The 23,664-nt window shown below is 49.0% G+C and overlaps 3 protein-coding genes across 4 annotated transcripts; 2 read left to right on the forward strand and 1 right to left on the reverse strand.

The window, feature by feature from the left end:
- Positions 1-3,903: 3,903 nt before the first annotated feature.
- Positions 3,904-5,532, forward strand: LOC124672914 (flavin-containing monooxygenase FMO GS-OX-like 9). Its single transcript, XM_047209069.1, has 2 exons — positions 3,904-5,100; positions 5,251-5,532. The coding sequence occupies exons 1-2, from the start codon at positions 3,904-3,906 to the stop codon at positions 5,530-5,532; spliced, it is 1,479 nt and encodes a 492-aa protein (XP_047065025.1).
- A 5,134-nt stretch (positions 5,533-10,666) lies between these two features.
- LOC124675637 (ubiquitin carboxyl-terminal hydrolase 24-like) lies at positions 10,667-15,786 on the forward strand. The gene is made up of 7 exons (XM_047211702.1): positions 10,667-10,793; positions 11,388-12,365; positions 12,442-12,629; positions 13,145-13,380; positions 14,078-14,220; positions 14,830-15,006; positions 15,335-15,786. The coding sequence occupies exons 1-7, from the start codon at positions 10,776-10,778 to the stop codon at positions 15,521-15,523; spliced, it is 1,929 nt and encodes a 642-aa protein (XP_047067658.1). The 5' UTR covers positions 10,667-10,775; the 3' UTR covers positions 15,524-15,786.
- Positions 15,787-20,453: 4,667 nt separating this feature from the next.
- On the reverse strand, positions 20,454-21,542 carry LOC124678328 (protein EARLY RESPONSIVE TO DEHYDRATION 15-like). Of its 2 annotated transcripts, none has more exons than XM_047214228.1 (3): positions 21,411-21,542; positions 20,963-21,274; positions 20,454-20,862 (listed from the first exon to the last, which is right to left on the reverse strand). In XM_047214228.1, the coding sequence occupies exons 2-3, from the start codon at positions 21,264-21,266 to the stop codon at positions 20,684-20,686; spliced, it is 483 nt and encodes a 160-aa protein (XP_047070184.1). In that variant the 5' UTR covers positions 21,267-21,274; positions 21,411-21,542; the 3' UTR covers positions 20,454-20,683. The 2 variants fall into 2 exon arrangements, with proteins under 2 accessions (XP_047070184.1, XP_047070185.1); XM_047214229.1 differs by having other exon boundaries at positions 20,963-21,277.
- Between the last annotated feature and the right edge of the window lie 2,122 nt (positions 21,543-23,664).

Genomic DNA, 23,664 nt, shown 5'->3' on the forward strand with positions numbered 1-23,664 from the left:
TTGAGCCATCGCTTATATATGAGTCCGTAGATGACCCAAACGATGCGTTGTCGAAGATCTTGGCGAGTTTCTCTCTTGCTCGATGCTGACGTAGCGTGTTGCCGAAGTTTCTTCTTCGACTCGAGTTGATGATGCATAGCTTGAAAATTCAGAATCGACCGCCGACGATCCCGACGAAATCGGAATTTCGACACGATACGATCCTTCCTTCTCGACGCGAAAGTGGAACCTTCCGAACGTCATCTCCAAGGGCTCCGCCAGATACGCATATGCATCCAAACGGGAGGGTGGGTGAGGAACAAAATCAACGGGACCAGCAGCGATCTGTTTACCTCGATCCATAGTGTTGCTTCCGGTTGACGATGTCGAAGATCTTGAACGTGCCATCGAGATCAGCTCCTTACGCCTCTAATTCCCACGGACGGCGCCAATTGACAAGGGATTAACTTGTCAATGCCTATGGATTGTAGGCTAGGGTTTAGTTAGAAGTAGAGGGCAAGTAGATCTCGAAGGTTTCAGCCGAAAAGTACTCGACGAATATGAAAACTAGGGTTTGCGGACAATGATTCGATGATCTTCTCGTCCCTCGACCCCCCTTTATATAGGTGGAGCCGAGGGATTCGTGCTATACAAGGATTACGCAGTCCGGGACGGTTTCTAACTCATCCCGCCGGATTACAAATAACACTTCTTATTACAACTCTATCTTTTCCTTAAATACATCTTGGACTCTCGAGTCTTCTTATTCTTCGGGTAGTGGGCCTTCAATAAACCCCGGGTACTATATTAGGCAGGCCCATTTGGGATGCCTATGTCACCAAGAAGCACGTTGAAGGTTGATGGCGGCGGGATGTAGTGCGGCGCAACACCAGAGATTCCGGCGCCAACGTGGAACCTGCACAACACAATCAAAGTACTTTGCCCCAACGAAACAGTGAGGTTGTCAATCTCACCGGCTTGCTGTAACAAAGGATTAACCGTATTGTGTGGAAGATGATTGTTTGCAGAGAAAACAGTAAAAACAAGTATTGCGAGCAGATTTGTATTTCGAGTATTAAAGAATGGACCGGGGTCCACAGGTTCACTAGAGGTGTCTCTCCCATAAGATAAAAGCATGTTGGGTGAACAAATTACAGTCGGGCAATTGACAAATAGAGAGGGCATAACAATGCACATACATGGCATGATAAGTATAGTGAGATTTAATTGGGCATTACGACAAAGTACATAGACCGCCATCCAAGTCTGCATCTATGCCTAAAAAGTCCACCTTCGGGTTATCGTCCGAACCCCTTCCAGTATTAAGTTGCAAAGCAACGAGACAATTGCATTAAGTATGGTGCGTAATGTAATCAACAACTACATCCTCGGACATAGCGCCAATGTTTTATCCCTAGTGGCAACAGCACAACACAACCTTAGAACTTTCTGTCACTCGTCCCGAGTGTCAATGCGGGCATGAACCCACTATCGAGCATAAATACTCCCTCTTGGAGTTAAGAGCAAAAACTTGGCCGAGCCTCTACTAATAACGGAGAGCATGCAAGATCATAAACAACACATATGTAATAACTTGATAATTAACATAACATGGTATTCTCTATCCATCGGATCCCGACAAACACAACATAGAGTATTACGAGATAGATGATCTTGATCATGTTAGGCAGCTCACAAGATCCAACAATGAAGCACAATGAGGAGAAGACAACCATCTAGCTACTGCTATGGACCCATAGTCCAGGGGTGAACTACTCACTCATCACTCCGGAGGCGACCATGGCGGTGTAGAGTCCTCCGGGAGATGAATCCCCTCTCCGGCAGGGTGCCGGAGGAGATCTCCGAATCCCCCGAGATGGGATCGGCGGCGGCGGCGTCTCGATAAGGTTTTCCGTATCGTGGTTTTTCGCATCGTGGGTTTCGCGACGGAGGCTTTAAGTAGGCGGAAGGGCGAGTCGGGGGCCGACGAGGGGCCCACACCACAGGGCGGCGCGGGCCTCCCTTGGCCGCGCCGCCTTGTGGTTTGGCCACCTCGTGGCCCCACTTCGTATGCTCTTCGGTCTTCCGGAAGGTTCGTGGCAAAATAGCCTCCGGGTCTTCGTTTCATCCAATTCCGAGAATATTTCGTTACTAGGATTTCGAAACCAAAAACAGCGAGAAAACAGAACTGGCACTTCGGCATCTTGTTAATAGGTTAGTTCCAGAAAATGCACGAATATGACATAAAGTGTGCATAAAACATGTAGGTATCATCAATAATATGGCATAGAACATAAGAAATTATCGATACGTCGGAGACGTATCACTCATGACATGATTTTCTTTAGTAATTGCAGGTCCATTTGTCATTATGACGTGATTTCTACACAACATCCAAAAATAGAAGAGATTGTACATATTTGCATTGATTAGGCATTAGTGGCAAGTTGAGAGGTAAACTTAGTCAATTTATTGACTTAGCTAAGGGTTTAAACGCGAGAAAATATGGCGTATTTCACAGCCATCACCCGGTCTCGTTGCAGATCCGGCACACTGGGCGTGGAGCATTACTGCCCCTGGAGTTGCTGCCGCCCGTGTTGCCATTGCCGCGGCCATGTCCTTGGCCACGACCACCTCCTCCATTGTGGCCTTGGCCGCACCCACGACCACCTCCATTGCCGCGGCCACCAGATTGGTTGCCGCCACCGCCACCAGATTGGTTGCCGCCACCACCACCAGATTGGTTGCCGCTGCCAGTGTGGCGAGTGGAGTTAGCGGAGGAGTTTCCACCGAGCCCGTAGTCTGAATCATGTTGATCATGGCGACGTTCATAGGCAAGGAGGTGGGCGTATACCTTATCCAGCGTGAGGTCGTTGTTCTTGACGGTGAGGGTGGTGACGAAGCTGTCGAAATATGGCCCGAGGCGGGCAAGGATGTACGTGATGATGCCGTCCTCGCGCAGGGGCTGACTGATCGCGGCGAGTGTGTCCGACAGCGTCTTCATCTGCCTGAAGTAGTCTGCAGCCGAGGTCCCTTTCTTCTTGGCAGCAGTCAGCTGCGCACGTATTTGGATAGCACGCGCACAAGTCCTGGAGGCAAACATCCTCTCCAGGGTGAGCCAAGCATCGCGGGCCATGCGCGCCCCATGATTTGGGTGAGCACCTCCTCGGTGACGGTGGCGAGAAAGCCACTCAGCACGGTCTGGTCACGCACATACCAGGTGGCATATTCCGGGTTGACGGTGGTGACCGTCTGCCGGTTGGCGCCCTCGCCAGTGGTGGTGGTGATGTCGGCGTCGGGGCGATGATGTTGCCGTCGATGTAGCCTAGTAGGGAGTTGTTGCGGAGGTGGGTGAGCATTTGCGCCTTCCACAACATGAAGTTGTTGTGGCTGAGGCGGACGATATCGGAGGTGATCCCCATGGGTTGGAAGGAGCAGCGGTGTGAGGAACGAGCGACATAGGTCAGATGCGCTCTGATGCCATGTAAAAGTAAAAGGGAGAGAGAAAGAGTTTAGGCTGCGGATTGATCACCGGTTCATCTCATATATATAGCATGCCGTGTGTATAGGATAGATACATCTTGAGGTTGTTAGTAATCTATACGCGGTTTGACAACCGATCGTACCTATCTAATCTCATCTGTCCAGCTCATACACAGATACGTACAATGCTTAGGATACTACCTAACTTAACAAATGTACTAAGTGCAGCAAACGCACCCTAAGCTACTATATGTGCAGTTGGTTGGCACGAGCACCGCGTGTTTGTTTTTTGTGTAATCGTGCAGCCACCATCAAAACTTTTCAGAACTTAACTAATGTAATCACTCTGGGTGGAGTGGCTGACGGACTGATCGGAATGTGCATAAAGGAGGCAGAGAAATTGAAGCGCAGTTCATGCCAAGAAAAACTCATTTGGGCGACATGGTCTGCGATGATGACAGCATGCCATTGCAACGGAAGAAGGTGTGCGTGATCGGCGCCGGCATGGCCGGGCTGGCGGCAGCGCGGGAGCTGCGGCGGGAGGGCCACGACGTGACGGTGCTGGAGCAGAGCGGCGAGGTGGGCGGGCAGTGGCTGTACGACCCGAGGCTCGACCTCGCCGACCCGCTGGGCGCCGGGGAGCCCGTGAAGGTGCACAGCAGCATATACGCGTCCCTCCGGCTCATCAGCGCCAGGGAGAACATGGGCTTCACCGACTTCAGTTTCGCGCCCAAGGACGACGACGGCCGCGACCGACGTCGTTTCCCGGGCCACCGCGAGGTGTACCTCTACCTCAAGGACTTCTGCGACGCCTTCGGGCTCATGGAGTTCGTCAGGCTCAACACTCGCGTCCTGCGTGTCGCCATGCAGCAGCCCGCGTCGAGGTGTCGGCAATGGGCGGTGAGATCCGTGGACCTGGCGAAGATGGAAACGGAGGAGGTGTTCGACGCCGTGGTGGTGGCGAACGGCCACTACTCGCAGCCGAGAGTGCCGAGCATCCAAGGCATGGAGGCGTGGAGCAGGAGGCAGATGCACAGCCACTCGTACAGGACGCCGGAGCCGTTCCGGGGCGAGGTGGTGGTGGTGGTCGGGTCAGGGGAGAGTGGCAAGGACATCGCCATGGAGGTCCGCCAGGTGGCCAAGGAGGTGCACCTCGTCGCCCAGTCCATGAAGGAGGTGACCCCGGGGCTCGCCAAGGTGCTCGCCAAGCACAGCGCCAGCCTGCACGTACAGCTGCACCTGGCGCGCCTGTGCGAGGACGGGCGGGCGGTGTTCGGCGACGGCTCCAGCGTCGTCGCCGACACCGTCATCTACTGCACGGGGTACGATTACTCGTTCCCGTTCCTGGACACGGCGGGGGCGGTCACCGTCGACGACAACCGCGTGGGGCCGCTGTTCGAGCACGTGTTCCCGCCGTCGCTGGCGCCGTCGCTCTCCTTCATCGGCATACCCATCAAGGTGTTCGCGCCCTGGTTCTTCGAGGCGCAGGCCAGGTGGGTGGCGCAGGTGCTGTCCGGCAGGAGGACGCTGCCGCCGGAGGAGGAGATGCTGCGGTCCGTGGAGGAGTGGTACCGCTCCAGGGAGATCGCCGGCGTGCCCAAGAAGTACACCCACGACGTGAGCCGGTTTGGTATAACGGTACTACTCCATGACAACCGTGCTACTGAATCGATTAATCGATGATGAACTCACACGAGCACGAGCACGAGCACCCATTGTTCATTCATCTGTATTTCGGAGATTAACCTAGCGTTTGGCGTTCTGTTTGTTTCATTCCCTAATTTGCAGTACATGGATGAATTTGGGGAGAGATACTGCGACTTCCCTCGCGTGGAGGGATGGAATATCGAGCTGCTGGTGGCGTCCTATATCAACATGGTTGAAAACCTCGAGACCTTCCGCGACGACTACCAAGACACCGACTCCATCCGCAAGGGTGTGGAGGCGTGGCAATTGGCTGCACAACAGATCCACGTCAACCAAGCTGCTTCTGTTGGTGCACAAATACAGTCACTTGGACTTCCTGAACAACAACATATGGAGCCTTCCACTCCACGTACTCCAGAATAAAATTTCATAGAGTCGGTTTCACAAACAACTTATAAGTGGCACTTGTTCGTCTCGACATTAATTTTTTTTGACGGGGACACATTAAATTTGGTTGTGTGCATCTTTGGTGCGGATAGCAAGGAAGATGATCTCTTCTGGAGTATTACCTCAAGAATATGTTTCACTACTCGTCAAGGAGAAATTACCAAAAGAACTAACAAGATGGAAAGGAAAATTACTATCTCTTTCTTCCAGATACCCAAAGGGGTTTTGCATAGATTAGATTTTTTCTTATCAAGATTCTTCTAGCAAGAAGATAGTGAGAAAAGAAAATATTAACCGCCTAAATGGAGTATGGTTTGCCGACACAAAGACCAAGGAGGTCTATGGATTCATGACGTTGAGGTCAAGAACAAGGTTCTTCTAAGGTCCACGAAAAGTTCCGTAGCTCCGCTGCCATCGCATACAAGATCCAAGGGGACAGAAGTCTCTATTCCGGCACCCTGTCGGGACGGGGAATTGCCCCCGGAGCCATCTCCATCGACTCCACCGCCATTTTTATCGCCGTTGCTGACTCTTACGATAAGGAGTGAGTAGTTCTCCCCCGAGGTTGAGGGCTTTACCGGTAGCTATGTGGTCTATCTCTCTCTCTCCCATGATATGATCTTTATGTGATCGTGAGCTTTGTAATCCAGTTGAATATGTAGATGCTATTCTCCAACTATTGTGCTACTCAAGTAGTTTTATTATGTGATCTCCGATGACATCTTGTCCAACGGTGTGAAGGTGACAGTGTGCACACCGTGTTTGTTTCTTAAGCTTAATTTACATAAATACTTATGAATTATGGTGTCTAGTTAGTACCATCTTTGTATGCTCAAAGTGACAGCGTGAGGTATCCATAGATTGAGAATGCGAACTTTAAGGAGTGCTTATGCAGTCCTACACGGTGAATTTGTGTTTATTATCCAACCAGAAAGTGGTTCAGAGTAGCGTAGTGAAGAGATAATATCTATATATTCAATTATGATATCATTGTTGAGAGTGTCCACTAGTGAAGTATGATCCCTAGGCTTTGTTTCTAAGCATTGAAACACCGTTTACAACCTACATGTTTGCTTGCTGCCATTTTTTATTTCAGATTGCAATTACTACTTACAATCATCCACATTACTTGTATTTCACTATCTCTTCACCGAACTAGTGCACCTATACACCTGGCAAGTGTATTGGGTGTGTTAGGGATACAAGAAACTTCTTGTATCGTAATTGCAAGGTTGCTTGAGAGGGATATCTTTGAACTCTACCTCCCTGAGTTCGATAAACCTTGGGTGATCCAGGTAAGGGAAACTTGTTGCTATTCTACAAACTTCTGCACCTGGAGGCCCAACACTGTCTACAAGAATAGAAGCGTGCGTAGACATCGGCGGGTTTTTCCTTGCGCGCGGATTTGGTGGGGACGACATTGTCTCCGGTTGCTCCTTTGCCAGCGTCACCCGCACCGGCCATCATCACCTTGACGCTACCAACGGGGCGATCGGTACGCGACCCGCAGGCTGCGCCAGACCTTGGTGGATCCAGCGCCACCAGCACCACAGAAGGATACCGATGCTCCAGCATAGTGCCGACGTAGACGCGATGCGAACCGAAGACCATGATGCCGCCGTTCCTGGGGAACCTGGTGCCGTTGGCGAAGTTGCCGGCATTGTCGCTGCCGAAGTCCAGCGAGCCGAGGCGCTGCATGAGGCCAGAGACCACACGTTCGCCGGAGGCGGTGATGAAGCCCGTCCAGATGCGAGCCCCAACATGCGCAACTGCTGACCCCACGGTGGGCGCCAACTGTCGTCGTGGTGAAACAACAGATGCCATGGGATGCCTTAAGTTGGGGCCAAATGTGCGCAAGGGGATCCGGAGGAGGGTAGGATGAGAAGAACAAACACGAACACACACACAAACACGAGCGATATACCCAGGTTCAGGGCCCTCGTGAGGAGGTAAAGCCCCTACTCCTGCATGTCTCCACTATCAGATCTCATCAGGAGCTACAAAGATGGTTTTCTAGCACTTGGCCAGAGGTTGAAGATGAGCTAGAGGTAGAAGGACCTATCAGAGGTGTTTCTCCGTACGGCTAAGAACTCATGTTCGCTCTCTCGTGCAAGGAAACTGCCCCTCTCCTTATATAGGGGAGAGGAGGCTTAGAAGGGAAGGAACTCACCAGGAATCTATGCCTACCTAAGATAACTTTATAAAGCTTCTTTGGCTCAGGTCATGACATTCCCTTCTGCGGCTCTGGTCTGGTGACGCTTCTTGGTCGGCCTACGGCTGTTTAATCTTCATCTGCTTGCTTTGGCCTCAGAGCTTCGTATAAAGCTGAATCCGCTTAGCTCACTCCTGTCCTGTAGCAAGGACCGGATCTTTGACCTACAATGGACCGTTGTCCTTATACCGGACCCTTTGTGGCCTTATCCGGAGTAAACCGGGGGTTCTCTTTTTGTCATCCATGATGCTTGATGCGGCATTCATATTTCCGGCTTAGTTTACGTCGGTTGCACTTGTTCCGGTATACTCCTGGGGTATACCGGATTCCTTATCTTGGTTGACCTTTAAACCGGTCACCATTATATTTGATTAGAAATAACCATGTCTGGATTATCTATGTAAACTGGTTTTTGGCTACCACACTTAGGCAAGTTTGCCCTACTCTTGGCATACCGGGGTCATCCCCCCAACACCATTTGATTATTTTAATCAAATTACTTGCAAAGCACTATACTTATCACTCATGCATTGAAAATCAAATTATTACTTTTACAATTATGAATATGACTATGTGGTGGGCAATGGAACCATGGTTTGAGTTGATGGTGGAGGTTTTGCAATTAGGAAAGCTATTCACCTAGGATTAACAACAAATATTGTCCAGTGATTCTAGCACCGTATATTATGTGGTAACCATAAGATCTTTAATGGGACGGAGAAGTCAGTTGTAACTTCTTCCTTCCGCATATCAATGGATGCCTATTTTCCGTAGCCGTGTGGGTGCTGCTGGTCCCACAGTAAGGTTGAGAGGATATTAAGCTCTCCGGTCTAGGGTGGATGTCTTGTGCAATAGGGTCTATGATGGATTATATCATGGTCAAGGGTTGCCGTTGAGTGATAATAGACCCACTGAATACAAAAGGGTGGGTATGCGGGGTCGCGGAGAAGGATAGTGATTGGCTTGGATCTTATATTGGGCCTCACACCAATGAGGTGTGGACGGGAATGAATGCCCAGTTGGCAACAAGGATAAGTTCTCTTATGGGTAAATTAACACACCTCTACAGAGTGTATAAAATTGTGACTTGTCACTCCCTGTTTCGGGAAGGAACTGCAAACGCGACAGGAAATGAGCTCCATGAAGTTTTGGTGAACCTGTGAAGACTGACGGACATAGTTTTTTAGAATAAAATAAACCATTTGGAGAAATAATTACGAAAACTTACATTGTCCTATGACTTTCTGGTCTATGGCTGTAACTAGTGCATGATACACCTATTTCTATTATTCAACTTGCTGAGTACGCTCGTACTCATTCGTTCCCTCTTGAACCCCCTTCTTAGATTTAAAATCACCGAAGAAGAAACTACCGTGGAACTCGAAGACAAAGGAGTCAACTGCAACAAGATGGAGAACCCAATCAATGAAGACAATGTAGTCAACTTCTACATCAAGTAGGGTGGAAACCTAGACTAGTAATAGAAGGAAACCATTTCCTTAAATCCTAGCACCTAAGTAGCTATATTTCTATCAAATTCCTTTCGGAAGCCAAGTATCTCTAGAGCTAGGGTTAGTAATAAGTTATACTTCGAGTTGTTCTTTTGAAGCTTTAATTATTTGCAGTTGTACCTCACTGTAAAGTAGGGGGCTATGTTGATCTTCTGCAAACAGTTCGTGTGTACTTCCATATACATGCCTTGGACTCGCATCTGTTTCTGTTGTACCACTAGGAGGGATGAAATACTAGTGGAACGGTGTTTCATTGGTGTTATGTCAACGACTTGTATACTATACCATGTAGTGGTATGTTGGATCACCATAATACGACGCCACCATATTCATAATTAATGAAGATGTACAACCTTTGTGTTAAATGTATGCACTCAATTCTATCAATTATAGCTGACATGTCTACAACGACCGAGAAGAAGGGATCACCATCCAACGCAACTTGGACCAAGCCAAATCCTCGTAAGATTAAGCTTAATGTGGATGCTTCCGTTCACATTGGTGTTCACACATATGTTGTTGTTGTTGCTGCCTTACATGATTATCAAGAGAACTTCATAGCTGCCAGATGTGGTTTTCTTCCTCATGTAGCTTCAACTGCGTTGGCCGAAGTAACAACAATATAAGAGGGTTCATGTTTAGCCAATAACAAGGGGTGTAACAATTTAATAGCCGAGTCTGATTCGATGGAAGTAACAATCGAGGCATGTATTGGAGACGAGATGTGGTGGGATGATTCTTCCGCAATCTATGCTGATATCGTTTATGTAGCATCTACGAGCGATAAGGTTACTTTTAAGCTAAGTTTTGTTTTTTAAATAAGCATTCGTGCAATTGGATCGATGAGGCCCTAATTTTCTTCGAACAATCTAATAAACGATGTAACCATTGTTTGAGTACCGCGGGAGAGTCTTGGTGTTTCCTAAAAAAAACTTATACCTTTTGCTAGTTCTAATTTAATTCACAATTAAGATATTTCTTAGCTAAAAAAAGAATTAAGCTAGTTTTACCCTAAAGAATCTATTGGGATCTTCCATTTAAACAAACCAGGGAATATGGACGAACAGCAGGCACCCAACAAAATCGCGCATAGGCATAAAACCCCCAGCCCGGCCCACCAACACCGAGTAGCCGCCCACATAGCCTCCGGCTGCTGCCACACGCACGCACGACTCTCCCTTCCCAACTCCCCTCTCTCCTCTCTCTCTCCCCACGCCTAAACCACGCCGAATCCAAACCCTACGCCCTCGCCTCCGCCGCCGACCACCATGCCCGGCGGCGCCTCCAGCTGATCGCCCGCTCCCTCCCTCCCCCGCCGCGCCCCCGCGCCGCGCCGTGCCGGTCCTGCGGCAAGCAGGGCAGCGCGGCCGCCGCCATCCGGCCACCCCCCACGGCCCGCCGCCGCCTTTGATGTCTCCCGCCTGCCGCCCCGGCTCCCTTTGCTCCCAGGAGGAGGCTTCCCGCCACCAGTCCCAGGCTTCCTCGTCGCAGCGGAGATGAGCGGCGCCGACCAGGTATCCCATCCCATCCCACCCACCCACTCTCCCGGCCTGCCGGCCGGCCGTGCGCATTGGCATCCCTCGATTAATTGCGCGATTTAGTTGATTCTTGCTAGTACTGCCTCCGTGCTGCGGCGCATTAAATCCGGCGGGGCCGGTTTCTGGTTGAGCGCCTGGGTGAATTGATGTGCTTTTGCCGTTTTGGAGTATGTACAGCAGTACAAGCCTCGCTGATGTAATGCCACCTTGTGTGTATGTGTATACTTACGGCACTAGATGGCGTGGCGCCGATGACGTACGCTTTGTTGGTAGCTAGTAGTGGTTATGATACGGTCTCAAGCTGTTGTTGCTCGGAAGGTAATGTGGAGTACATGAGAGATTGACACATGATCAACTAGGATCTAGAGTTACTTTCCTTAAACACATAACACCTTCGCGGAAATTTGTACTACGTAGTACATAAAGGGTTACCTATACAGTTTTCTCTAGCAGCCTTAGCACTGATATCTTGATGTGACTGTTGTTTCGATGCGCCACTAGCTGTTACTCTGCGCAAAGTGTTTCTGGTGGTCATTTATCCTCATCATCGTAGTTTCCTCTGCAATGCAGGTCGTGTTGTTTGGGTCCTTCACGGAGGACGAGGCCAAGTTGTTCCAGGGGAAGCATGTAACCGAACCGAAAAGCGAGGAGAAGGCATGGGAACTAGCTGAGATCCAGTTTGGGTCACTGAATTTTTCCACGGCAAGTTTGGAGAAGGCCTCAAATCATACTACTAAAGGCGCTGTTCATCCTCCTCCGAAATCAACATCTGGCCATGTGAAGGATCACACGTGCAGTACTAAAAAGGAAACCGTGGCATCTAGCTTACCAAATGGCGGGGCAGTGCAGTTCAATGGATGTCCTGCCGTAGGTTCTCCTAACAATGGTGCTCTCATCAAGAATGTAAAGTCTGAAGCTACGGTTCCTTCGGCTGGGCCTGTTAGCAATGCGAAAGAGACTGAAGCGGTGGTTCCTTCAGCTGGCCACCCTGCCAGCAATGTAAAGAAGGCTGAAGCTTCAGCTCCTTCAGCTGGTCCTGTCAAGAATGTAAAGAAGGCTGAAGCCCCAGCCCCTCCAGCTGCTCCTGTCAAGAATGTGAAGAAGACCGAGGCCACGGTTCTTTCGCCTGGGCATATCAACAATGTGAAGAAGGTTCCTTTAGCTGGGCATGCCAACAATGTAAAGAAGGCTGAAGCTAAGGTTTCTTCACCTGGGCCTGTCAACAGTGTAAAGAAGACCGAATCTGTGGTTCCTTCAGGTGCACCTGTCAAGAATATCAGCAGTTCAACGCCCACACAAGGCAGCACTTCAGCTATGCAAGTAACTGAGAATGGGAGCACAGGTGTTGATGCACCTATTGTTGCAGCTCCAGTAGATGAGTCTACCCCAAGCTTAAATAAGGAAGCCTATCAGAACAAGCCAGTGCTTCCTCACGGTTTGAAGAATACAGGAAATATATGCTTCCTGAATGCAACTTTGCAGGCTTTCCTTTCATGCTCACCTTTTGTTCAGCTTCTGCAAGACCTGAGGAATCGGAGTATACCCAAGGTACTAAATGGATCAGTTTTATCTTCTGTTTGCGCTTATTTCATCGACATTGTTCTGAATACTGCTTTCAATTTAGGTTGGCTACCCTACATTGAGTGCATTCATTGAGCTCATCTCTCAGTTTGATGTGCTTGACGAGTCCAGTATGAAGAAAGAAGAGAATGTTGCTATTATCTCCGCAAAAGTAATCAATCCTGCCATGTTCGATCAAGTTCTGAGAAACTTTACTCCAGATGTACCGGCTGGAACATCTGCTCGGCCAAGGTAAGTGCTGTTGAGGTTGTTCTTGGTCATTACAAGTGAAATTCATGACCTGTGAATGTTAATTGTCTGACTGCTCTGGGTACTAATTGTGGACAGCAATCTTTGTCCTGCTCTTGCTTATTCTGTAGCATCATCTAATCTGGCAAGATATTTGGACCTTGTTGGTGTTCTCATGCATGTTTGTCCTTAACTGCTAACCAAATTTGACATTGAAGCTATACACGATACTTCTGAGCATGATCACGTGCACTAAACATGAAACTGAGCATAGATGTCATATTAGCTTGAAATTTATTCAAACAATGTATTTTGCTTTATTTCACACATGGACACTATGCATGCTGCTCTTGTTTGCGTTACTATAAATGTCATGCACTACCTCTGTCCATAAAAGATTTGTCTAAACTTGGATTTATGTAAGACATCCTTTTATGGACGGAGGGAGTATTGAATATTTATTTTCCTATCTAAAAGTAGCTTCTTGTTTCAGTTTATGACGCTTCACTTTTCTGCAGACAAGAAGATGCCCAAGAGTTTCTAAGTTTTGCCATGGATAGAATGCATGATGAACTGTTGAAGCTTAATGGTTCAAATTCAAAGGAAGGTATGGTTGTTTCTGCTTCTGATGATGATGCCTGGGAGACCGTTGGAAGGAAGAACAAATCTGCAATCATGAGAACACAGAGTTTAGTTCCCTCCGAGCTAAGTGCTATTTTTGGAGGAGAGCTACAAAGCATGGTGAAAGCTGCAGGTAATTTTTCCTTGTACTAAGAAAATTAATTAATTTGTAACTCCGACCTAGTCAACTAGATGCCTTTCTGAGAAGCCTTACTTTTCTCAATAGGTATTTTTCTCTTGATTTTTTTGCTTGCCATGTTTTCGCTGAAATTGCTACTCTCCGTTCCTTTTTATTAGGTGCATTTTTTTTATAGGTAAATTTTGAATAGTTAGGTGTATCTCCATATCCCAGTAGATCCCAATTCTATCTCTCCTGAATTGGAAGGATCATTAATTAGCCTGTAGTTAAAGTTGTAACCAGGGGCATTTCCATCCCAAATTATCCTCCAATCAGTGCTTTGGTCACCATGCACAAAGATTATACACCTAATAAGATGGAACAGAGGGAATAGTACCTTAGCTTGTAATAGAAATGTTGTTTCTTAAGCTTGCAGAAGTGTTGTCAAATTGTTAAGGAAAGGACATATTTGCTTATTTTTTATCTTCAAGTACAATACGTTAACTGTTCATTTCTGCTAAGAATTTTCCTTTTCATTGTTGTCAGAATCCTGCATAATATTCATGTAGGCTTTCAGAAGCAAGGTTCCCACTGAAATATGAAATTCATTAATGCTGCTGGGCAAAAAAATATTAGCCATAGAAAAACTCGAGTAGGTACAGTTATGCTGTTTTACACTCTCATGTTGTATGCTCTTTTTTGGATCTATCAGGTAACAAACCGTCAGCCACCATTCAACCTTTCCTGCTGCTCCATCTAGATATATTCCCAGATGCTGTTCATACGGTTGAGGATGCACTTCATCTGTTTTCCACCCCCGAATCTTTGGAAGGATACAGAACAGCTGCTGGAAAGGTTCTTGCCGAAATTTGTGTTCAGTAGTTCGACCTTTAAATTTTCCAGTTACTCAACTTATCAGAGAATTGCTTTCATTATTTTCAAACTTCTATTACATTACATATAATCGACATTATGCTTTCTGCATTAAGGGCATGTACAATGGTAGAGAAGGCTGGCCTTCTCTTAGCAGTCCACGTCATCTAGAGAAGACACTAAATATAAGTGGCACAATGCATTATCTCTTATTGTCATCTCTAGCAATTAATGAGAATCAATTAATTTTACTAAGAAATTGGGTTGATAAGGGAAGACACATGGTACAATGGAGAAAATTGCCTTCTCTCCTCCAACTAAGCAAAAATCTGATGTGGCGACCACATGGGAAGGCTGATTTCACCCCATTGTACATGCCCTAACATCATTCATTTATGAAGCATTAGACTGCCTGACTAGTTGGTTCGTTACTTTCTTTTGTTTGAACATTGGTCTTGTGCTGATGCTGCTATAGCTGAAATTAGGTTGTTGAATTATACCTCTTCAGTGCAATAGTATGATCCTCTTTCCAGTTATATTATCCTTTTGAAATCAAGCTAAAGTATTAATTGATCAGATTTAATCTTGCAGGCTGGAGTGGTGACAGCTAGAAAAAGTTTCCAGATTCACACACTTTCAAAGATTATGATACTACATTTGAAGAGGTTCAGTTATGGAAATCATGGTTGTACTAAACTCTACAAGCCGCTGTACTTCCCTCTTGAACTGGTTCTTAATCGGGATCTGCTGAGCTCACCATCATCAGAGGTGATAATTTCCTGGATATTCTCTTACAATTTTCTAATTCCCAGTTGTTGTATCTACTATTTGGTCAATAATTCAGAGCATGCTTTTGTCACTCTATTTTCCATCAATAGAAGCATTCTTGTCTTGTTTTATCCTAGATCCGGCAGCATGTGGGATTTGTATCTATAAGCTTTGAAGTCTTTATAACCCTTTTTAGTACTGTACATTAGTATGTTCTAATGCAGGGTAGACTAAATCTATGTGCCCATAACACAGATAAAATCAGATTTATGTTTCTCTGACAAACTTCTATGACTTGATCTAATGTCTTGCCATTTATCGAATGCAGGGTAGAAAATATGAGCTCGTTGCAACCATCACTCATCATGGGAGTGGCCCTTCCAGGGGGCATTACACTGCTGATGCGAAGCATGCTGGTGGGCAGTGGCTTCGGTTCGATGACAACATGGTCATGCCCATCAATGTGAACAAGGTCTTGCATGACCAAGCATATGTCCTGTTCTACAAGCAAGTATAAGTCTGGCATTGCCCACTCGGTTGATTAGCCCTTCCTCTTATTGCCGGAACAGTGAGTCACACTGTCTAACTATCGTCCTATTAATGTAGCTTCCGTGAGACCGCAGAATCGTGTGTTAAGTACCCTGGTTGCCTGACTCTATTTATATATATGCCTGATAACATAGTGAAGGGGGGCTTTCCCGTTCAGCCCATTTTTGAGGTCCTGTAAAATGCAACTGCTCATCTTGTATGACCAGCAAAGTAACCATGAGTTGCTATTCATCTTGTGTGTTGGTGTTATGGCGATGTGCTGTTAAATCTCTTTTGCATTTTAGGCAAACATAATTGGGAAGTGCCAAATTGATGTTCGGTTGGCAGCCCACACAATCAGAGGCTAGCTCCTGACTGGATGTGTGTGGCCATGTTCCATGTCTTCTGGGAGAGCAGCTTATCAGGGCTTGTATTCAAGGTTAACTATGATTTGCAAGAATCATTGGCGGCCTGTTCGGTGTGCTGTTTGGCCTTTTCTTAAACATGATAACTGTGATGGCCATATATTTCCTATCTATTCTTCCTTGTTGTAAAGCAGCCAGAATTCAGTTTCCTATTGCCTCACATCGAATACTTTGAACGACTCGGTGAACTTGTTTTCTTCTATACGTGCAGAGCACTAACCCATTAGAACATACCCACTTATTTCAACAATAAATATTGAGCTTGGCTTTGTGGCTTGACTTTGGTGCTTGACAGTTGAAGCTTGACTGATATATGAACAAATTTCTTTTCAGGCCATAGGAAAAACATTGCTTCTCTTGACGATGTGCGTTCTTCCCACTGCTGCACACTGTTTGTATGTCTGTATCATGCTTGTGATCCAGCTTATTCAAAAACTAGAACATGCAACTCTGAATGGGGGTTCTGAGTTGTAGATGTCTCAAATTGTGAACCACACTTGCCTAAAGAAAACGATCTAAAGCTGTTTCTTGCGTGCCTGTACCTGTTAAACCTTATATATAAAGAGAGATCTTGCTCAATTAAGTTTCTACAAATGCCATTTCCACTCTTATGCATGGTCTCTTTCGGGTACCTTCTTGATCAATCACTTCCATTTTAAGCTCTTAATGGCCGAACCAAACGAAGTGATCTCTGTCGGATACCTTCTTAAATCAAACAATTTCACCATCACTATTTATGTATGTCAGGTAACATAGTGAGGGGGCTTTCCCCTTCAGCCCACTTTTGAAGTCCTGCAAAGTACATGAGTTGCTCTTCATCTTCTATGCCATGTCAACTTCTTTGCATTTTAGGCAGCCTAATTGAAAGTTGCAAAAGAGATGGTGCCTCTTCGGTTGGCACACACGCAGAGAGGCTCCGAAACATAATTCCTTTTTTATCGTTTTTGGACTGGATGGGTGAGACCACGTGCCCTGTTTTTCCGGGGGAGCGGGTCCTCAGGGCTTGTAGGCAAAGTTAGCTATGATTTGCAAGAATCATTGGCCGGTTTTGCAAACCTCCCTGTCAACTGTCATGAGGTGATGTCCAGCTCTGATGTGAGCTAACATGATGGCCTCTTTTGTTTCAAATATTTGGCATTTCCTCTGCAAGTATGAACTCATGCACCCTGCTAATAATATGCAGCTGCCATTTCCTGCTACCATGCGCCGAAGAAACAAGCCCTGAACATGACAACATTGGTCATTGGTGATGGTCGCAGATTTCTTATCTATTGTTCCTTCTTGGTATCGTAAAGCAGCCAATATTCAGTCTTCTATTGACTTCCATAGAAAACTTTGAACAGCGTCCTGCTGAATTTCTTTTCATACGTGCAGACCACTAAACCATTCAAACATATCCACTTGCGTTTTCAGTTTCCTAGACATAATGTTGCGCTTGGCTTTGTGGCGTGACTTTGATGCTTGACAGTTCAAGCTTGACTGACGTATGAACCAAATTTCCTTTGAGGCCGTAGGAAAAAACACAGCTTCTCACGAGGCACATTGTTTTCCTTCCAATCCAGAAACCACACGCGCCTCTTGTTCCATCTTAAATTGCGGGGCAAATGATGGTGTAAGATGAGTAATTTGTACTATGCGAGTATCATGCTTGTGACGCGGCCTGCTGTTTAAAGAGAGAAGCAGTGAATATTGGAGATCTGCAGATTGTACACCCTCCTGCCTGCAAAAAATGAATCTAAAGCGTCCTCTCATCTGCCTCTACCTTTTAAACCTGATGTATAGAGATCTTGCTGAATTAAGTGTGACCCCCTACAGGTTACAAATGCCATTTTTTCCTCCCCTGTGGCACACACAGTGATCTCTGCCGGTTTTGATCAATCACTTCCATTTTAAGCTCATGATAGCCAAATCAGTCAGTGATCTCCGTCAGATATCTTCTTGATCAATCACTTCTATTTTAAGCCTTTGATGGCCAAATTGGACAGTGTGTCTCTGTGAGATACCTTCTTGATCAGTCGCTTCCATTTAAGCTCTCGGTGGCCGAATCAGACAATGCGATCTCCGTCGGATGCCTTCTTGATTTCCATTTTGAGCTCTCAACGGCAAAAATCAAACAAGTTCAGCAATCTAGAAAAAAGGAGTCTAGAAGGCAAAGAAAGAAGGGCTCCAGAAGGGGCATGATCGCCATCTACTATTCCAACATCAACAAGAGAAGATTAGATTAGATTACAAAGGAAGTTTTTTTTTTTGCTTTTCTTCAGACGTGTTTCTGAACAAGCTACAAATAAAGGGAAAGCACTAGCTAGCAGGGTCCATGCAGTTTCTTTCCCCTTCACATTTTTTAGCTGTATACACAGAAGGAGGGGGAGGCTAGACTGAACTGAACTAAACTAAGGTTACACTACACAGCAGCAGCAGCCTAATTGAAAGTTGCAAAAGCGATGGTGCCTCTTCGGTTGGCAGTTGGCACACACGCAGAGAGGCTGGACTGGATGGGTGAGACCATGTGCCCTGTTTTTCTGGGGGAGAGGGTCATCAGGGCTTGTAGGCAAGGTTAGCTATGATTTGCAAGAATCATTGGCCGGTTTGGCAAACCTCCCTGTCAACTGTCATGAGGTGATGTCCAGCTCTGATGTGAGCTAACATGATGGCCTCTTTTGTTTCAAATATTTGGCATTTCCTCTGCAAGTATGAACTCATGCACCCTACTAATAATATGCAGCTTGCCATTTCCTGCTACCATGTGCCGAAGAAACAAGCCCTGAACATGAAAACAATGGTGATGGTCGCAGATTTCTTATCTATTCTTCCTTCTTGGTATTGTAAAGCAGCCAATATTCAGTCTTCTATTGACTTCCATAGAATACTTTGAACAACGACTTGCTGAATCTCTTCTCCGGACGTGCAGACCACTAACCTGTTCAAACATATCCACTTGCGCGCGTTTTCAATTGCCTAGACATAATGTTGTGCTTGCCTTCGTGGCTTGACAGCTGAAGCTTGACTGACGTATCTACCAAATTTCCTTTCAGCCCGTAGGAAAATACACAGCTTATCATGAGGATCTGTATTCTCCTCACTGGTGCACATCGTTTTCCTTCCGCTGCAGATACCATGTGCACTCTCGATGCGTCTTAAATTGAGAGGCAAAGTGATGGTGTAAGATGAGTAATTTGTTTGGCAGTATCATGCTTGTGATGCGACCTGCTGTTTCAAAGATAGAAGCACTGAGTATGAAGGCCTTTGTATTCGAGACGTCTGCAGATTATACACCCTCCTGCCTGCAGAAATCAATCTAAAGCGACCTCTCATCTGCCTCTACCTGTCAAACCTTATGTATAGAGATCTTGCTCAATTAAGCGCGGCTACGTATTTGAGACGTCTGCAGATTGCACACCCTCCTACCTGCATAAATTTGATGTCTCTTGCTCAATTAAGTGTGATCCCTACAGGCTACAAATGCCATTTCCCCCCTTGTGCACATACAGTGATCTCTGCCGGTTTTGATCAATCACTTCCATTTTCAGCTCTTGATCGATAGACAAATCAGGGAGTGTGATATCTGTCAGATATGTTTTTGGCCATCGCTTCTATTTTAAGCTCTTGATAGCCAAATTAGAGAGAGAGAGAGAGAGAGAGAGATCTGTGTCAGATACCTTCTTGGACATGGCTTCTATTTGAAGCTCTTTATGCCAAAATCAGAGAGTGATCCCTCTAGGACAATTTCTTGCGCAATCACTTGTATACGGATCCTCATGATATCCAGATCAGATAGAAGATTGACCTCTGTCGAGATACCCTCTTGGTCAATCGTATCCAAATTAAGCTGTTGGTGGCATAATCAGACGTTTGTACCACCATCATTCGACCACAAACAATGAAGAATTATGCATAAAATCGAAAAAAAGGAGTCAATAGAAGAAGGCAAAGAAAGAAGCACCTGAGAAGAAGAGGCCTGATGGCCATCTCATATCCAACATCAACAAGAGAAGATTAGATTACAAAGTTTTTTTTTTGTTGCTTTTCTTCAGACGCGTTTGTGAACAGAAGCTACAAGTAAGGGAAAGTCCCTGTTAGCAGGCTAGCTGTATACACAGAAGAGGAGAGAGGCTAGACTGAACTGAAGTACTGAACTGAACTGAACTGGTCTCCGTCAGGTATCTTGATGATCAATCTCTTCTAATTTAAGCTCTTGAATAGCCAAATCAGGCAGTGATCCCCGTCAGATATCTTCTTGATCAATCGCTTCCACTGTAAGCTCTCGATTGATGACTAATTCAGAAAAAAAGCAATCTTTGTCGGATACCGTCTTGGTCTACCGCTTCCATTTTGAGCTCTCGATGGCAGAAACCAAACAAGGTGACCAATCTCAAATGGTGAATTATGCATAATAAAAACAGAAAAAAGAAAACCAGTAGAAGGCAAGCACCGGCGAAAAGGCCTAGCACTAGACCTGATCACCATCCCATATCCAACACCAACAAGGCAAAGATCAGATCACAAAGGAAGCCTTTTTTGCTTTTCTTGAGACACGTTTGTGAACAGGCGGGAGGGGAGAAGCTACAAGCAAAGGGGAAGCACTAGCTAGCAGGGGGTGCCTGCAGGTTGTTTCCCCTTTGCACTTTTTTAGCTGTATACACAGAAGGGGGAGAGGCTAGACTGAACTGAAACTGAACTGAACTGAAGGTTACACTACACAGCAGCAGCAGCGGAGGGCGGGTCGTCTAGCGAGGCTGGTGGATGGCGCGTCGGGCGCCACCGCCGCCGGCCCTGGCGCCGAAGTGCTGCACCGGCTTCTCGGCCTGCCTGGGCGACCAAGCTGGCGCCGCTGCGCTGGGGACGCCGCTCCTGGGCGAGTTGAGGCTGAGGGTTCTCAGCACGGCGTCCATGTCGCCACCGAAGCCTGCAAATTCAGAGCGACCCCGGTTGACGGTTAGCTTCCCGCTGCTGCTATCTATCTCCGGCGAGGAGGTGGAGGAGGAGGAGATGGTAAAGAGCTGTACCTGCTTGTTTGTTGTATTGGTGGAAGTCGAGCTGTGCCTGGTGGTGGGGCGAGGGCGGGGAGTAGAAGAGGTCCTGCGCGTCGAGCAGGTCGACGGAGTCGTCGGGGAGGAGCGCGGCGACGTCCTCCACGTCCTGGTCGTCCTCGCCGTAGAGCTGCTGCTGGCGGTACCAGTGGTCGCGGAACCATGCGGTGGTCTTGACGAGCTCGTACCACTCGGGCGAGTAGTCCTCCACCCGCCGGAACGCCGCCGGGATGAACATGGGCGCGTCCGGGTTCAGCGCCGACATCGCCATCGTGCTCATCCTCACGTCTGCTGGTCCGCGAAACAAAAGAAAAGAAAAAGACGGTGGTCAGCTGCCGTGGTGAGCTCGATCGGGCTGGTCAGGCGATCGTTTTCCCGGTGCCGGAGGGAGATCGAGCGTGGTGGTTCTCGCGTTCTTGCTTACCTTTTCTTTGATGACCGGGGGGAAGCGTCAGTGGGAAGGAAGAAGTATCCCGTGGATTGGTTTGTGGGTGGAGACGGTGGGATTTGTGCGGGTGAGCTGGGTGCCCGTGCCGGGGCGGGGGAGTGGGTGTTTATAGAGGGGTGGTGGTGGTGGTGCAGTGGCGCCGGAGGAGGAAGACGTGTGCGGTGGGGCGGGTCGGGGTGGGTGGGCGGGCGGGCGGATGGCGACTGGTCGGCTTGGCTTTTCCTTCCGTGACAACGGTGGCCAATGGGGAGGAGACGACTGGTGTGCTCGGCTGGGCTGGATTCTCTGTGGGCGGGGCGACGACGGAGTAAGGGCATCTCCAACGGGGGCACCCAAACCCAAAAACGGACGTCGGATGTGTCCGTTTAGCGTAAACCCGCTTCCCAACGCAAGCAACCCAACTTAAAAACGGACAGGCGCAGCGTCCGGTCTCGACCCAAAACCGACGCAAGTTTGGGAGACTTTTAGGGCGAGCCGGACGCACGCGGACGTCCACCGTATCCGCCCGTGTCCGCTTCCTGGCCCATCTGACAGTGACACAAAATACAACACAAGACCCCCACCCTTCTCTCTCCTCCGTTCGCCTTTTCCCCATGGAAACCTTCGTTGCTCCTCGCCGGAATCGAGCTCGCCTAACCATGCTCCGCCTCCACCCTCGCCTGAAGGCCCCCGCCGCCGCTGCCTCCTTTTTTTTCAGCCCTATTGAAAGTCGCCGGAGTTGAAACAAGCGCCGCCGGCCTCGACGCCGCCGAGCAAGACGAAGACGGGGCGGAGCTCCCCGTGGCTGGCTGCAGCACCACGGGCCGCCCTCGCCTTCCACGGCCGCACCCCGCGCCGCCCGCCCCAAGCCACGCCGGGCGCGTCGCGGCGCATGCTCGCGTCGTGGCGGCGCGCGGCCGGGCGCCGCTCCGCCCGGCCCGCGCCCGGCCCAGAGCCGAGCCCAAGACGGCCGCGCACCGCTCGCCGCCCGCCGCCCGCGCCATGGCCGGGGCGTCGCTCCGCCCGGCTCGCGCCCGCCCAGGCCGCCCGCGCCATGGCCGGGCGCCGCTCCGCCCGGCTCGCGCCCGGCCCGAGCCGCCCGCGCCATGGCCGTGGGCGCCGCTCCGCCGGCTCGCGCCCGGCTCGAGCCGGCGGCCATGAAGGAGCCGGTCAAGGTGGCGCAGTGGACGAGCCGCCGCGTGGTGTCCGGCGAGCTCGGACACGGCGGCGTTCGCCCGCGCGCTCGGTCCCGGCCCCGCCGGCTCGTCTCCGAGGCCTGTCGCGACGCCGCCACGACGCCGGCCGCGCCTCACCACGCCGCTGCGCGTCTCCTCTTGCCTCGTCCGATTTGGGTCGTGGCTGTGCGTTGGGGAGCCGAGCGGCCGTCCGAGGGTGCAGCAGTAGGGCGGAGCTCGCCGGGCGAGCCGTGGCGCGGCAGGGCGGAGCTCGCCGGGCCGTGGCGCGGCGGGGCCGGGGCTTGCCGGGGCGTGGCGCGGCGGGGCGGAGGTCGCCGGGGCCGTGGCGCGGCGGGGAGGGGAGGGAGGCCGCCGGCCCGGGGCTCGACGGGGCTTGCTGGTGCGGAGCTCGACGGAGCTTGCCAGGGCGGAGCTACTACTAGTATGCTAGGAAGAAGAATAGGATTTGCGTCTCACACAGCGTTGGGGACTAAAAAAAGAAACGGACATCCTTATCTGTCCGCGTCTCCGGAGGCCGACCCAAACAACCAAATTCGGACGACCCAACACGTCCGTTTGGGTCGGCCGGTTGGAGATGCCCTAATGGAGTCGGGGGTTGGCCGCCGGAAGCTTCCTCCTTTTCTCCGTCACGGCGCCGACGCTTACTTTGTTGGTGTCCGTGGGCTGAGTCAAATGCAATTGAGCTGTCGGTTGTAAACCATTTCTTTTTTTATACAACCGAGAGTCCGAGCCCTCTCCACAAAGAAAATAAAATAAGAGGTGCATAATTGCACTCCTCCTTTTTCGTATTGGTTATCGTGCAAAATGAGCGATAACCAATATGAAATGAACGAACGCTCCCACTTTCCCTTCCCCTCCCGGGTCACACACACGGGTGAACCTCGGGGAAGGCCCCCCCTCCCCGGGGCCGTTGCAACCGACGGTGGGGGCGGCAGCCGCGACACCCCTGATCATCGAAGGCGGTGCAGGAGGAGGGTGGGCACGCTCCTCTAACGTGTCAAGTTCATGTAGACGAGGACGTTTGTAGGCGGCGCACGGTGGCGTAGGCGAGCGAT

Source organism: Lolium rigidum, chromosome 7, assembly GCF_022539505.1.
Source record: "Lolium rigidum isolate FL_2022 chromosome 7, APGP_CSIRO_Lrig_0.1, whole genome shotgun sequence".
Taxonomy (NCBI): Eukaryota; Viridiplantae; Streptophyta; class Magnoliopsida; order Poales; family Poaceae; genus Lolium; species Lolium rigidum.

Coding starts and splice junctions, on each gene's coding strand:
- LOC124672914 (XM_047209069.1), top strand. CDS start 3,904: ATGGTCTGCGATGATGACAGCATGCCATTGCAACGGAAGAAGGTGTGC. Junction 5,101..5,250: donor TGAGCCGGTTTGGTATAACG/GTACTACTCCAT, acceptor CCTAATTTGCAG/TACATGGATGAATTTGGGGA.
- LOC124675637 (XM_047211702.1), top strand. Junction 12,366..12,441: donor GGAATCGGAGTATACCCAAG/GTACTAAATGGA, acceptor CTTTCAATTTAG/GTTGGCTACCCTACATTGAG. Junction 14,221..14,829: donor ACAGAACAGCTGCTGGAAAG/GTTCTTGCCGAA, acceptor TTAATCTTGCAG/GCTGGAGTGGTGACAGCTAG.
- LOC124678328 (XM_047214228.1), bottom strand. CDS start 21,266: ATGAGCACGATGGCGATGTCGGCGCTGAACCCGGACGCGCCCATGTTC. Junction 20,863..20,962: donor CCAATACAACAAACAAGCAG/GTACAGCTCTTT, acceptor CTGAATTTGCAG/GCTTCGGTGGCGACATGGAC.